The 12,400-nt window shown below is 40.4% G+C and overlaps 1 protein-coding gene across 4 annotated transcripts in view; it reads left to right on the forward strand.

Annotated features, from left to right (window-relative positions):
- Positions 1-12,400, forward strand: part of MYO1B (myosin IB) — a 184,611-nt gene that overhangs the window by 95,723 nt on the left and 76,488 nt on the right. For all 4 annotated transcript variants that reach the window (XM_065880947.1, XM_065880949.1, XM_065880948.1 and 1 more), the window contains one exon: positions 8,885-8,989. In XM_065880947.1, coding sequence (XP_065737019.1) covers positions 8,885-8,989 — 105 coding nt within the window. The remainder of the gene's footprint in view (positions 1-8,884; positions 8,990-12,400) is intronic.

Consider the following 12,400-nt stretch of genomic DNA (forward strand, 5'->3'; position numbering starts at 1 on the left):
TCTTGATGTATGCATTTATAGCTATAAAATTTCCTCTTGGAACATTCTTGCTGCATCTCATCAGTTTTGGTATATTGTTTTTCCATGTTTGTTTGCATCAAGCTTTTTTTTACATAAAAATATTTAATAGTTTCCATTGCACCAAAATATAAGCCAAACCCCGTGTGCCTGTTACACAAGATTCTGCTTGATCTAGCCTTGACCTTGTTCTTCACCTTCCCCTCATGCTTTCCCCCCTTCTAATGGCAGCTCATGTTACTTTTCACTAAAAGGCTTGCTGTTTATTGTATGTAGGCAGTGTCATTATATAGAGTTTCCCACCCCTTTTTAGATCATTCATTTGAACTCTGGATATAGGCTATTACCACTGTTTACTCAGAAATTTGTGATATCTTTGGTTGTTTAGAACTCTTTCTTTCCAGTAAGAACTTTAAGAGGACATTGGTATCTTGGGGGAAAGTTTTTGCTCCTTCCGTGTCACTAACAAGTTCTTTTCTTGTGAAACAGAATTTAATTCTTAGAAGCAGTACAGCTTCTTGTTTGCTTCCAGGTTAACCAGTGAAAATGGTGGCAAGGCAAGTTAAAAACTGTGTCCCTGACAGAAGTCATTTGCATTAGTGACGTATCTCATGCCACCTACCCCTACCTCAATCCCTTTGACTGTATCTACAAGCCTATTTATATCATTTCACATGTGTTTCTTTTTTTAAAGCATAAGGGAGGAAGAGATGAAAATATTCCTAAGCCTATTCACTTTTTTAGATTTGTACTCATTCTTCATCATGTCTAAAGACTTCTTTGAGTATCTGATTGTTTCAGTTTGTTCCTGAGTGAGTCATCAGAAGTGGGTTGTGGTCACTGGTTTGATTGTTATTGGCCAGTTCTTCATCTCCTCTGGAACATGTGCTCCAAGAAGACAGCACATCCACTCATGAGCCATGTTAGTATGTGACCTCCTCCTTCTCAGAGAGTTGTAAACCATACTGCTTCCTCCTGGAGCAAAATTCCATCTCCTGGTAGGCTCGTGTACCTTCTTTATTAAGAAACTGAGTGGAGGTTGCTGTTACTGTTTCACGGGGAGGGCATTCATTCTTTTCTGAGAGAAACAAAAACACCTTATTCCTCTGGTGGAAATCTAGTGGCACATGGAGTTCATTCTTCTTTTCTATATTTTTCTCTTCTCTTTTCTCTTCTATTTTTCTGGTCAATAACTTGTCCTCTTTGTTTCAGTGTCCCATTCACCACTTGAAATCCTATCGTCTTCCCTGGATTTAGTCCCTTCTAGGACCCCTTTGCCCTCTGTCATAAGCTGAAGAATGGACAGCTGCTTCACAGGGTCATCACCTCCTCCTCTGGTAGGAAGCTCTGTTTACAGGTGCTGCTTCGGCAAGAGGCTGGAGAGGGTACCACAGACAGCCTGGAGCAGTACATCCCAAACCTTCCACTGGGAAGCTCCAGGTTCCCTTCTCTTGCGGTCTGCTGCTGACCAATACCAGAAAAATAAAATAAAAGAAGACATAGAAAGTTCAGGCCCTGATTTCTGGTTTTAGTTTCCACAGACAAAATAAACTACCAAATTGCTACAGAGACTTCTCAATGCCTACTCTCATGTGTAGATAGACCAGTAGCAGTCCAGGGGCCAACCAGCTTCTGAGTAGTGCTGGTTGTCAGACCATACTTTGAGTAGCAACTGTTCAGAAGTCTCTCGAAGCATTTGTCTTGTTTTTGAGCTACTGTGCTTTTTAAACCCGGTGATGTTTCACTTGTCCATTATCACTAAAATCCTGGTGCTGGGCAGTGGACACTACTCCTGAGAGCTGCTGTTTTTAAGTATCTACTCAGCTATACTCTTTGGTAGCTGCTCAGCCCTTTCTTTACATTTATAGATCCCAGTAGCATCTCCTACCTCTCCATTTCCATAGAGACATCTAGTGTTTTACTTACGTATTCCCATCTTTTTCTACTTTTCTTTCTTTTTGAAAGCAGGGGTACAGAAATTGTTTCAAATTGTATTAAGGTTTTAATTGTCATCAGACTATAGTTTTGAGTAGACTTTGTGTTGTTTAATGTCTCTGTTTCATGGAGATTACTTACGGGAACATGAAATGATGGAAAATAATACAGAGATTGCAGTACAGTGTGTGAGGAATTTCAAGAAGGGGTTTACTCTCAATTCTGTGGGGAAGAGGAATGCCAGGCCATTTTTGAAATGTCACATTATCTTAGTCACCAAAATTTTTTTGAATACATGTAGCTATTAGCATTTTTGTGTTAGTGAATGAATGAAAGAAGAAGAGAACTGACATTTATTGAAGGCCTGGAACCTGCTGTGTACTTACGTATAGCATCTCTTTTCGGTGAGAGTTTTTGCTTAATAGCATATACAGAACCACCATGTAGTATCAGAGGGCTCATTTTATAAGAAGTAATTAAGTTAACGAGGTTGTAAACCCCCCTTGGCAGATGATGATGTTACTGGTCTTAAACACTGGAGACACTCTTACACTGTGGGGTTGTATAATGTGGGCACTCAGGGAGAGGCGTGAACATTTTGAATCCTTTGGGGTCCTATTTAATTCATTACTGCTGTGCTAAATAAAAAATTCATCATGCCTCATAAAAGTGCCCAACTATTTCTAGGCAGTGAACTCACAATTCACTATCATGAATACAAATAGTTTGTGGGAAATCATTCAAGCACCGATGGGGGCAGGGGGGCAGAACATGAGGGAACCATCGTAACTGCATTTTTCCAAGGCCATCAGAGTAAACTGTGGGCCTGAGAAGATGATCCTGATATATGAAAGCATTATAAATTATTTGATTTCTAATTTTACAGCAGCCATCTGCTAAAAGAGTTACAAAGCCTGCCTTGCTCATTAAGACCCTTGGTTCTGAACCCCAAGTGAGCTTGTACTGCTCTACATCTGTGATAGTTTTCTGACTCGGTCAGCAACAGAGATGTGAGTGACTGACTGTAGCCTAAACATCCATGAGCATTTTCCAATGCTGAACATCTCCACATGGAAGCAGAATAGCTAAGCAAGCTCGAGGCCAAAATGTCGTGAGCTTTGTTTTGTTTCTTCCTCATGTGAGAGAGGCCTCTCTTGACTCACGTGTTTGACATGAATTATCAGATTTTGTGGCCAACTTTCAGAAGCAAAGCAACTTACATATAGTTGTATTTCAATAAAAACATTGCCGTTCATGATTCCTTTTGGAGCAGAGGCTGCGTTTCTCATTGCAAGACCCATGTTTTTGGTACAGTGATCGGGGCAGTTCCCAGCTGCCTGTCGGGTCAGTTTGGATGTGCTGCAGCTGGGTGATTTTGCAGCACTGCAGACTCAGGACTGCTAAAAAAGGGTGTTCTTCTGTGTTACAGAGTCCTTGTTTCATTGTATATAAACATGACTTGCTTGATTTAGGCAGTCATACTCTTTAGGTCACTGGACCACCAGACCTTTGTAAGCATAGTCCCTAGAAAAACTTGGGTGTCTTAACCAAGGAGATAGAGAGGTATAGAAGTAGATAAATATGCCAGTATTTGTGTGTGTATAAATGTATGGCTTTCTCTATGCTATATGACATATATGACATAGTTTATATGATATGTATGTGACCTATGATTTTATTTGTATCTATGCGTGCATGCATCGATATTTGTTAACTCCTGGATAAATTTATTAGCTCTGAAAAAAACCCTCAGAATAAGCCTTGCTTGTATTCCTACCTTTTTTTCCTGACACAGTAGCTGTGTGGAGCCTGCTCGATTGCATGCATAGGTTTTCATACTTGCCCATGAGATTCCCATCCTTTTGTCCTCATGGTTACAAATGTCTTTCATTGTTTTCCCTTTCTCATTCACTGATTGCTATTTCACAATGTTTTCTTACATAAAGAATATTATAGTATATGAATTTATATGGTTATATGATTACATATTACATAATTATATAATAACATATAGTAGATACTATTCACAACCCAATGCAAGGTACCAGAGTATACAGAGTTAAATTAGTTATCATTCTTACCTTAACAGGAATTTAAAATTCCCAGAATCATAAACGATCATCTATAACCCCTTTCCATCCTTTATAGAAATGAATTCTGGTCTAGATATTTTGATCTAGAAATGTTTTGTTATAGGCCATTTGTTCATTAGTGCAGGATATCTGATAACCCTAGGTGTTCTACTGTTTTCTGGTGAGAAGATATTTTGACTTTGAAGACTTCATATTTTGTTTGTCCAACTCAATGCATTTTAAAATTCAACATTCAAACATATATATGCACATAAATCTACATATGTAAAGTATCTGTGAGTTAGAGAAAATGATGAACTAAGAATGAGTTCTAAGCAATGCTGTTATGACTTGCCAATTTTAAATGCCAGCATTCTTATATCTAGAATGGCAGTGCTTTTCAGTATTTTGAGTACACGTGAAGAATACACCTTTTTGTCCTACATAGAATCCTTTTATATTTTTACAGCAAACATGCAAGACATTGTCACTGAGAGTATGATTACTAGATTAATGCATTCGGTCTACTCAAAAGTATTGCCTTGGAAAATGCTTAAGATTTTATGCTGTGCTTGCCAAGGTCATGTTTAGTTGGTACCTATGATAGTCCACATGATTCAAGAACTAGGCTTTGCAGTATGGAGGAGGATGATAATTTAATTCTCGATTCTCCTCAGAAATACAATATTTTTCATTCATAGAGGTTATTACATAGAGTTTTGTTTTGGATAAATATGTAAACATTTGAATAAAGATGCAAATTTATTTGAACTTTAGCACAGAAGAGCCAAAGGAAATGAAGCAGAAAACCTCATGAGATAACTGTTACTTCCTGTTTGCAGCATGATGAAATATAATGAAAACAGTCCTCTAAAATACATTGGACCTTGCAACTTGTCCGTACAGGTTTACTTATTTTTTCTAAAGTAGTGACTATCTCATGAACTACTTGAGTTAAAGATCAAGTATTATGTCAGGAAAATAATGAGTTGTCTCTTTTAGACAATGAGACTTTGGAGAAAATTACCCTTAATCCCAGCTTCCAAAAATGAATTATTAAAATGAGCGCAGCAATAGAATTCCTGAAGATAGTTAAGAACCTGAGCATAGGGCTTCCCGGGTGGCGCGGTGGTTGAGAGTCCGCCTGCCGATGCAGGGGACGCGGGTTCGTGCCCCGGTCCGGGAAGATCCCACGTGCCGCAGAGCGGCTGGGCCCGTGAGCCATGGCCGCTGAGCCTGCGCGTCCGGAGCCTGTGCTCCGCGGTGGGAGGGGCCACAGCAGTGAGAGGCCCTAGTACTGCAAAAAATAAAATTAAAAAAAAAAAAAGAACCTGAGCATAAAATCTTTTTAACAATTTAGAAAGAAGGATCTTCGAAGTATATTTTAAAATGATATTTGAATTACTTAAATAGATTTTAAAGTTAATAAAACTGATTCCTTGTTTCAATTTAAGTTAACCAATCTTTACATCCCAGTAGATATTGTGGGTTTACATACAATTTAACAGCCATATGACGTAGGTCCAATCCAAATTCCAATAGATCTGCTCCTGGCGCCATTTTTAAATAGATTTGACCCTGAGAGAATTTGATGCCATTTGGTTCAGGCCATTAAAAGGTCTCTGAGAGGTCAGATCAATTCTAGCAGCCACCAAAGAGTTCTCATTCTTGGTTGATCACCTCCCCCCCCTCCGTCTGCTCCCACACACATACACACAAAGCAGTTTGTCCATGGTGTCCACCCTGGACCAGAACAGGATTTCCAGAGAACTGGGTGTAGCCATGTATCTGAGGTTGGAGGTTTGGCTGCAGTGAGGTTCATAATCACTGGAATAAGCAATATAGGCTGACCTGCACTTTTACTATTTCTGGCCAGTTCACCTAAAAGAAAACTTAGCTTTTCATGTAAAATATGTACGTATATATTTGTGTGTGTGTGTTTGCCACTGTCTGGAGTTGTTTTGTCTATAAATGCTTCCACTCTTCTAATAGTGTAATGGGTAGGAAGGCTAGAAATTCAAGTCAAGAAAGAATATACAAAATACATGTGAGAGTGTAGGTGGGGATGGGGACCAGAGAATGCTGCTGAGAAAGCAGGATGATGAGAAAGCCTGGAGGTGAGTTGTTTCAGAGGCCAGACTGTAGGGTTGGAATGTGTGGGCGATGCAGGAGAGTTGGCCCACAGTTGGAGACCAGGTAGCACAAGATGTCAGGAATTTGCTGGGAGGGCAGCCTCACCTGACTTTGAAAGCCAGGGAGCCTAGAAACAGAGTATCGCAAAGTGACAGAAGAGTTCCAGTGTGAACTGGTGGGTAGAGGGGAATGTAGCACCAAGAAGTGAAATGAAACGTAATAGTATATAAACTCTTTGTTCATGACTGAGGCCAGTTCAGCCTGATGGAGCAGCAGACGTGTGTCCATACAGTTCACCGGCCTTTAAATAGTTAAACCCTAAGAACGTTGGAAAACGTAGCTCAGGAACTTTACGCAATGGAGGATGTGTTAAGGGACTATGCCCTTTGGAGGGAGGGTATTGCAAAGATGAAAAGACTGATGTTTCTCAGCTACAGTCTTTAAAAGGAGACTGCAGAGATCCGCCATCACAGACCACCAGAGAATCTACTTGGACCCATTCTCGTTACCCAGAAAGCAAACTGGAGGGAGATTTAACTCCAACCATTGAAGAAGTACCCAGCATCCCACCACAATCCTCAGCTCCATGAGATCACCTGCTTCTTCTGCACCATATTTGCTAGCACTCCCTTGAGAACTTTATGGGACCTGCATAGATTCTTGGTGCTCTGTGGCTCCTGTTATTAGGTGATGCTTTGGGGCTGTATATAGGCCCTGAAGCACATGTTGGGCAATGCGCCCAAGGTTGCGTTCCAACTGTTCATTTATTATTTCTTCAGTGGTGGGAAATGGGCTGGAAGTCACCTGCAGGTCTCCCTGTGAGAAAGAGCAGCGTTGAGGTTTGTCCCCTTCCACCCATAGGTAGGGGTACTGCCACTCACACCTGGGGAAGGCTTTCCTGCCCTCAGACAGTGGCACCAGAGCAGAGAACTTGGAAGAAAGCAAGATTTGGGAGATTGGTCTTTCTTGCCTTGACTGCCTGGACCTGGGCCCATGTTTTATTCTACTGACATTTAATAGTTGAGTATTTCCCAGATCCTGATTATGGAACATTAGAACTAGGACAGTTGAATGAGAAACAGATTCTATGGCAAATAAGTTTGGGAGATGGTGCATTCTCCATCTTTTTCCAGAGTTCCACAATGCACATGCTCCTTTAAGAAGCCATTTTAAAAGGAAACCTATTTCACTTCATCTAACTTACTGTGGCCCCAAATTCATTTGACTTTAGACTTCATTTCCCCTGAATATCTATTATCATTCCTTGGAACTCAGTATTAAAAGGATCAGGTTCTTGGAAACAGATGCTAAGAGGAGACATGTACTAATAGGGGAAGGATAAAACCAAATTTGGCCCACCTTACCAGTTTGAGCTAAGAATTCTTCATATGCCTCCGGTGGCCTGCTTCTTTTAGCAGGGAACTTGTTCTACGAGTGAAGCCTATGAAAACAACTAGAAGATGCCCTGGAAGGTCTGTATTTCTTGTATTCAAATCCTTAAGATTAGTTGCTTAGTTTTTTAATCAATTTGAAGAGTAATTAATTTAATCTGATTGTAAGCAAACCAATTTTATTTAGAAACTATTTTTGAGGAAGGACAGTTCTTTTAAATTTAAAAAATACATTTGATAAAGACACCCAGGTTATCAAGTTAATTTTGACTTGAATCACCTATGTATAATATAGTAATGATATATAAATGATTGCTTTTTTAAAAAATTTATTTTTTATTGAAGTATGTTTAATTTACAATGTTATATTAGTTTCAAGTGTACAGCAAAGTGATTCACTTAAATATATATATATATATATATATATATATATACACACACATACATACACACACACACACACACACACACACACACATTCTTTTTCAGATTCTTTCCCATACAGGTTACGACAAAATATTGAGTATAGTTCCCAGTGCTATACAGTAGGTCCTTGTTGTTTATTTTATATATAGTAGTGTGTGTCTGTTGCTCCCAAATTCCTAATTTATCCCTCCCCCCCTTTCCCCTTTGGTAACCATAGTTTGTTTTCTACGTGTGTGAGTCTGTTTCTGTTTTGTAAATAAGTTCATTTGTGTCATTTTTTAAGATTCCACATATAAGTGATAGCATATGATATTTGTCTTTGTCTGACTTACTTCGCTTAGTATGATAATCTCTAGGTCCATCCATGTTGCTGCAGATGGTATTATTTCATTCTTTTATAGCTGGGTAGTATTCTGTTATTTGTATATACCACACCTTCATTGTGCATTCGTTTGTCAGTGGACACTTACGTTACTTCCGTGTCTTGGCTATTGTAAATAGTGCTGCAATGAACTTGGAGTGCATGTACCTTTTCGAATTATGGTTTTCTCCGGATATATGCCCAGGAGTGGGATTGCTGGATCATATAGTAGCTCTAGTTTTAGTTTTTTAAGAAACAATTGCTTTAAGAAGATAGTCCTCCTCAGATTTTGTTGGCTCTGTTTACTCAGCCAATTTTTTAGCAGCCCAGTGATAACCTTTAAGCACAATTCCTGTTATATCTGAATCAATGACATGTCTGAATAGAAAGCATGAATATTTTTAAAGGTTCCCAAAACATTCTTTGCTCCCAGGAGTGAAGTCATTTGAAAACACTGTTAGTGGGCCTTCTCTCCCAAATCTTTTCCCCTGAAAGTTGAAAAAAAGATTTCTGCTTAATTTATTAATATGGCTTGTTTTCATCCACAGAGGCCAGCAAGCTTGTTATGTCCTACGTAGCAGCTGTTTGTGGAAAAGGAGCAGAAGTTAATCAAGTCAAAGAACAGCTTTTACAGTCCAACCCAGTCCTGGAAGGTAGGATTTTCTGTGTACCTTGGGTCAGTATGACTGGAACGGTAAATCCAGTTTTCCGGGCACTTCTGACACCTGGTGGGCTGGGAGGGGGAGAGTCAGGCCCAGACCTGCTGAGCAAAAGGTAGCGGCATCCTAGGAACTCCTGGCTTCACGCACTTGAAGGAGGGAACGCTTTACTCGTGTAAAAGGAGCTCTCCCACTTGCAATCATTTTTCTCCCTTTTAATTTTTATTTGAATTACTTACATTTTGCTTAATAATAATCAACTGATATTTGCATTTGACTTGACAGCTGGGAGAAACTTGGTGGAAAAGAGCAATGTGAGGGCAGTGCTATTTTATCATTCAGGATAACACCCATGGCTGGTGATTTCTGTTGTCAGGGAAACCAAGGCTATGCCAGAGAAATATTTAAGGACCAGTTTTCTCAGGGTTACAAAAAGCCTAAACCTGACTTTAGAGCTCAAATTCTGTGGTTGGCCATCTGTGTCTGTTAGTCAGCTTGGGCTGCCATAACAAAGTACCATAGAGTGGGTGGCTTAAACAACAGAAATCTATTTTCTCACACTTCTGGAGGCTCCGAAGTCTAAGATCACCTGCTGGCAAGGTAGGTTTTCTTCTGAAGCCTTGGCTTGTAGGCAGCTGCCATCTTGCTATGTGCTCACATGACCTCTTCTTTGTGTGTGTATATGGGAGGGGGAGGGGGGATGATGGGCAGGTGGGCGCTGGCTCCTGGCCTCATCTAACTACCTCCCAGAGGCCCCATCTCCAAATACCATTACATTGGGGGGTTAGAGCTTCAAAATATGAATTGGGCGGTGGGGTCGGGTAGGGACACAAACATTTAGTTCATAATACCATCAGAAAACAAAGCTGGAGAGAAGTTCCCTTCTGCCGTGGAGGTTGGCATAAACCATCAGTATAAACCATCCTTATGTTGGAAACAGTAACTCAAAGCCTCTTCCTATTGCTGGAAAGCCCTTTGCCTTGCTTTATATTGTAAGCACGCCAGTGTTGTCATTTAACACAGTTGTTGGGGTAGAGTAGGTTTCTCAACCTTGGTGCTGTTGACATTTTGGACTGGATAAGTCTTTGCTGTGGGGTGCTGTCCTGTGCGGTGTAGGATGTTTAGCAGTATCCCTGGCCTCTAACCACTGGGTGCCAATAGCACCCCTGCCTCTAGTTGTTACCATTGAAAATGTCTCCAGACAATGCCAGATGTCCCCTGAGGGGATCAAGACCACCTTGATCAGAATCTCTGGTCTAGAAGAGTAGTGTGGTTCAGCCCTTTGTTCGAAGTCATGGAAGGTCAAGATTTAACATGGATTAAAGCAGAACCGCTCTGTGGGGGGAGACCCCCCTCTGCCGCCCCAGTATGGAGGAACAGAACTCTGCCCATTGTCTTTGTTACTCAGGCCTAGTCCCTCCTTCCACTTTATTACAAGGAGGCACCATGCATCTTTATCCTCCAGACAGTGAAATAAAACTCATGAGAATACTTTGCTTGTGAGAAGCAAAGGCCAGAACACCTGTTACATTGTTATTGACCTTTCTTCCCCTTCAGGACCTAACAAATAAAGAAGCTGTTGTAGAAAGTGTTTTATCTTTATCTTATTATCCCAGTCTTTTACTTTTTGCTTACTGTCTTTTGCTTTTAGTTAGGATGCTATACATGTGTTATATTTCTATAGATGCTTATTTTCAGAATGCTGTGATCTAAAGGAGAAACACTGTGGAATGCTATAGCTTGCATCTGTGATTAGAATCTGGCCCTTTATTCAATGGTATTTGAAACTAGGCCCCAGTGCAGGAACTGGAAGAAATGTCTACTGTGGGCATGTATTATCTTTTGTGGGAATGCTTTACTTTCTAACTGGAGCTGCTACTGTAAATGAACATTTAGAACAATGAACTTAAAAAAAACAATTGAGGAATGTGTCTCAAGTGTTCTATAATGGAACACTTGTTTTTGATTCTGTGGCTCACAGTAAAAGACTTTAGTGTTTAGAGCTGTGTTTAGTAATGTGCAACTCAGATTTGTTTGATGAAAAGATGGTTTATGGCTTGCAAATGGCACCCTGAATAAAGTTTTTTTGAAGCAATTCCTTCACTTGCCCTTGACCTTCAAGCCACAATAAACTCTCCGTTATGTGTCAGCGTCTCGTGCTGGACTTTGGGGCTGTACAAATTAGTTAATTTGGCATCCCTGCGTGTTGACACCCACCACAAAGATCTAGCCTGTGAAAACACGAAAAATGTCATGGTCTTCATGATGACTAGGTCAACACTCACCATTATCAAGGTTGCATTTATTAAAATCCTTTAGCTGGTGGTGGACGTAGGATAAGGATGTGAACCTCTTCAGCATCCTTTTTTGAGTGTTTCCCATGTGCAGGTTTCCTTACTTAATATAACATCTCAGCTTACTTTCTGTTGAAGAGAGAATTTGGTGTCAGGGACCTACGAGACCTACGAAACCATACCCATTCCAAGTGGAATCTCTGAATCAAAGAACTTGCCCTGTGTTGACTTTAAATTTTGTCTTAACTAGCAGGAGGCAACTATTATTTTTTTTTTTTTTACAATCAAAAACATAAAAATACTAGCTAATGTGAAATATAACACAGCAGGTTTGGCTACTGAATATCCACAGTGAGCGTTACACATCTTGATCAGGTGATTGCTTTCAAAACTTGGACCAGCTTTTAGCCATTGTTAATCATGTGAGCTCTTGTTAGGCTAATCTTAATTTAATGAAGTTGTGGCGGCTTCCAGGGATTTGATGCCCGACCTCTTAATTTAAAGATTCATTTCTGTTTGCCACATCATCGTGCATCACTCTGCAGTCCTTGCTGCTGCCCTGTGGCCCACAGATCCCAGTAACAGCCTCGGGGTGGGGTGGGAGGGTATTGGTAGAGAAGCAGAATTTCATGCCCATCCCTTGACTCATTGAACCAAAGTGTGCACTTGAACAAGATCCTCAGGTGATGGGTTTACACATTAAAGTTTGAGGTGCACTGCTAGGCTTCAGAGCATCAAACAGGGATCCCCTCTTCTTATACGACTTACATTTATTCCACTTACATCCTCTACTACCAAGGCCCAGATTAATTTGCTCCTATCTTGTGCGCAAGCTTGATGAAGCAGTCATTTTACCTCATGACACTGAAATACCTTTGTCAGACAGGAGCGTTCTGTGCCTGGGGCAGTGTCATCCTGTGGTTCTTATGTGCTCTCGTTTGAAAGGGCGTCCTGTGGGAGATTCTAGCTCCTCGAAGCAGCTAAGATTGGGACAAACTTGGATTTTTGCATTGTGGGCTGATTTTTTTTTTTTTCTGGAAAGTTTCACTTAGGTCTGATGGACATAAACTAATGAAACTATATGGTATTTTTAGCCTATTGGAGATGATGT

This window comes from Phocoena phocoena, chromosome 7, assembly GCF_963924675.1.
Source record: "Phocoena phocoena chromosome 7, mPhoPho1.1, whole genome shotgun sequence".
In the NCBI taxonomy this organism is placed as follows: Eukaryota; Metazoa; Chordata; class Mammalia; order Artiodactyla; family Phocoenidae; genus Phocoena; species Phocoena phocoena.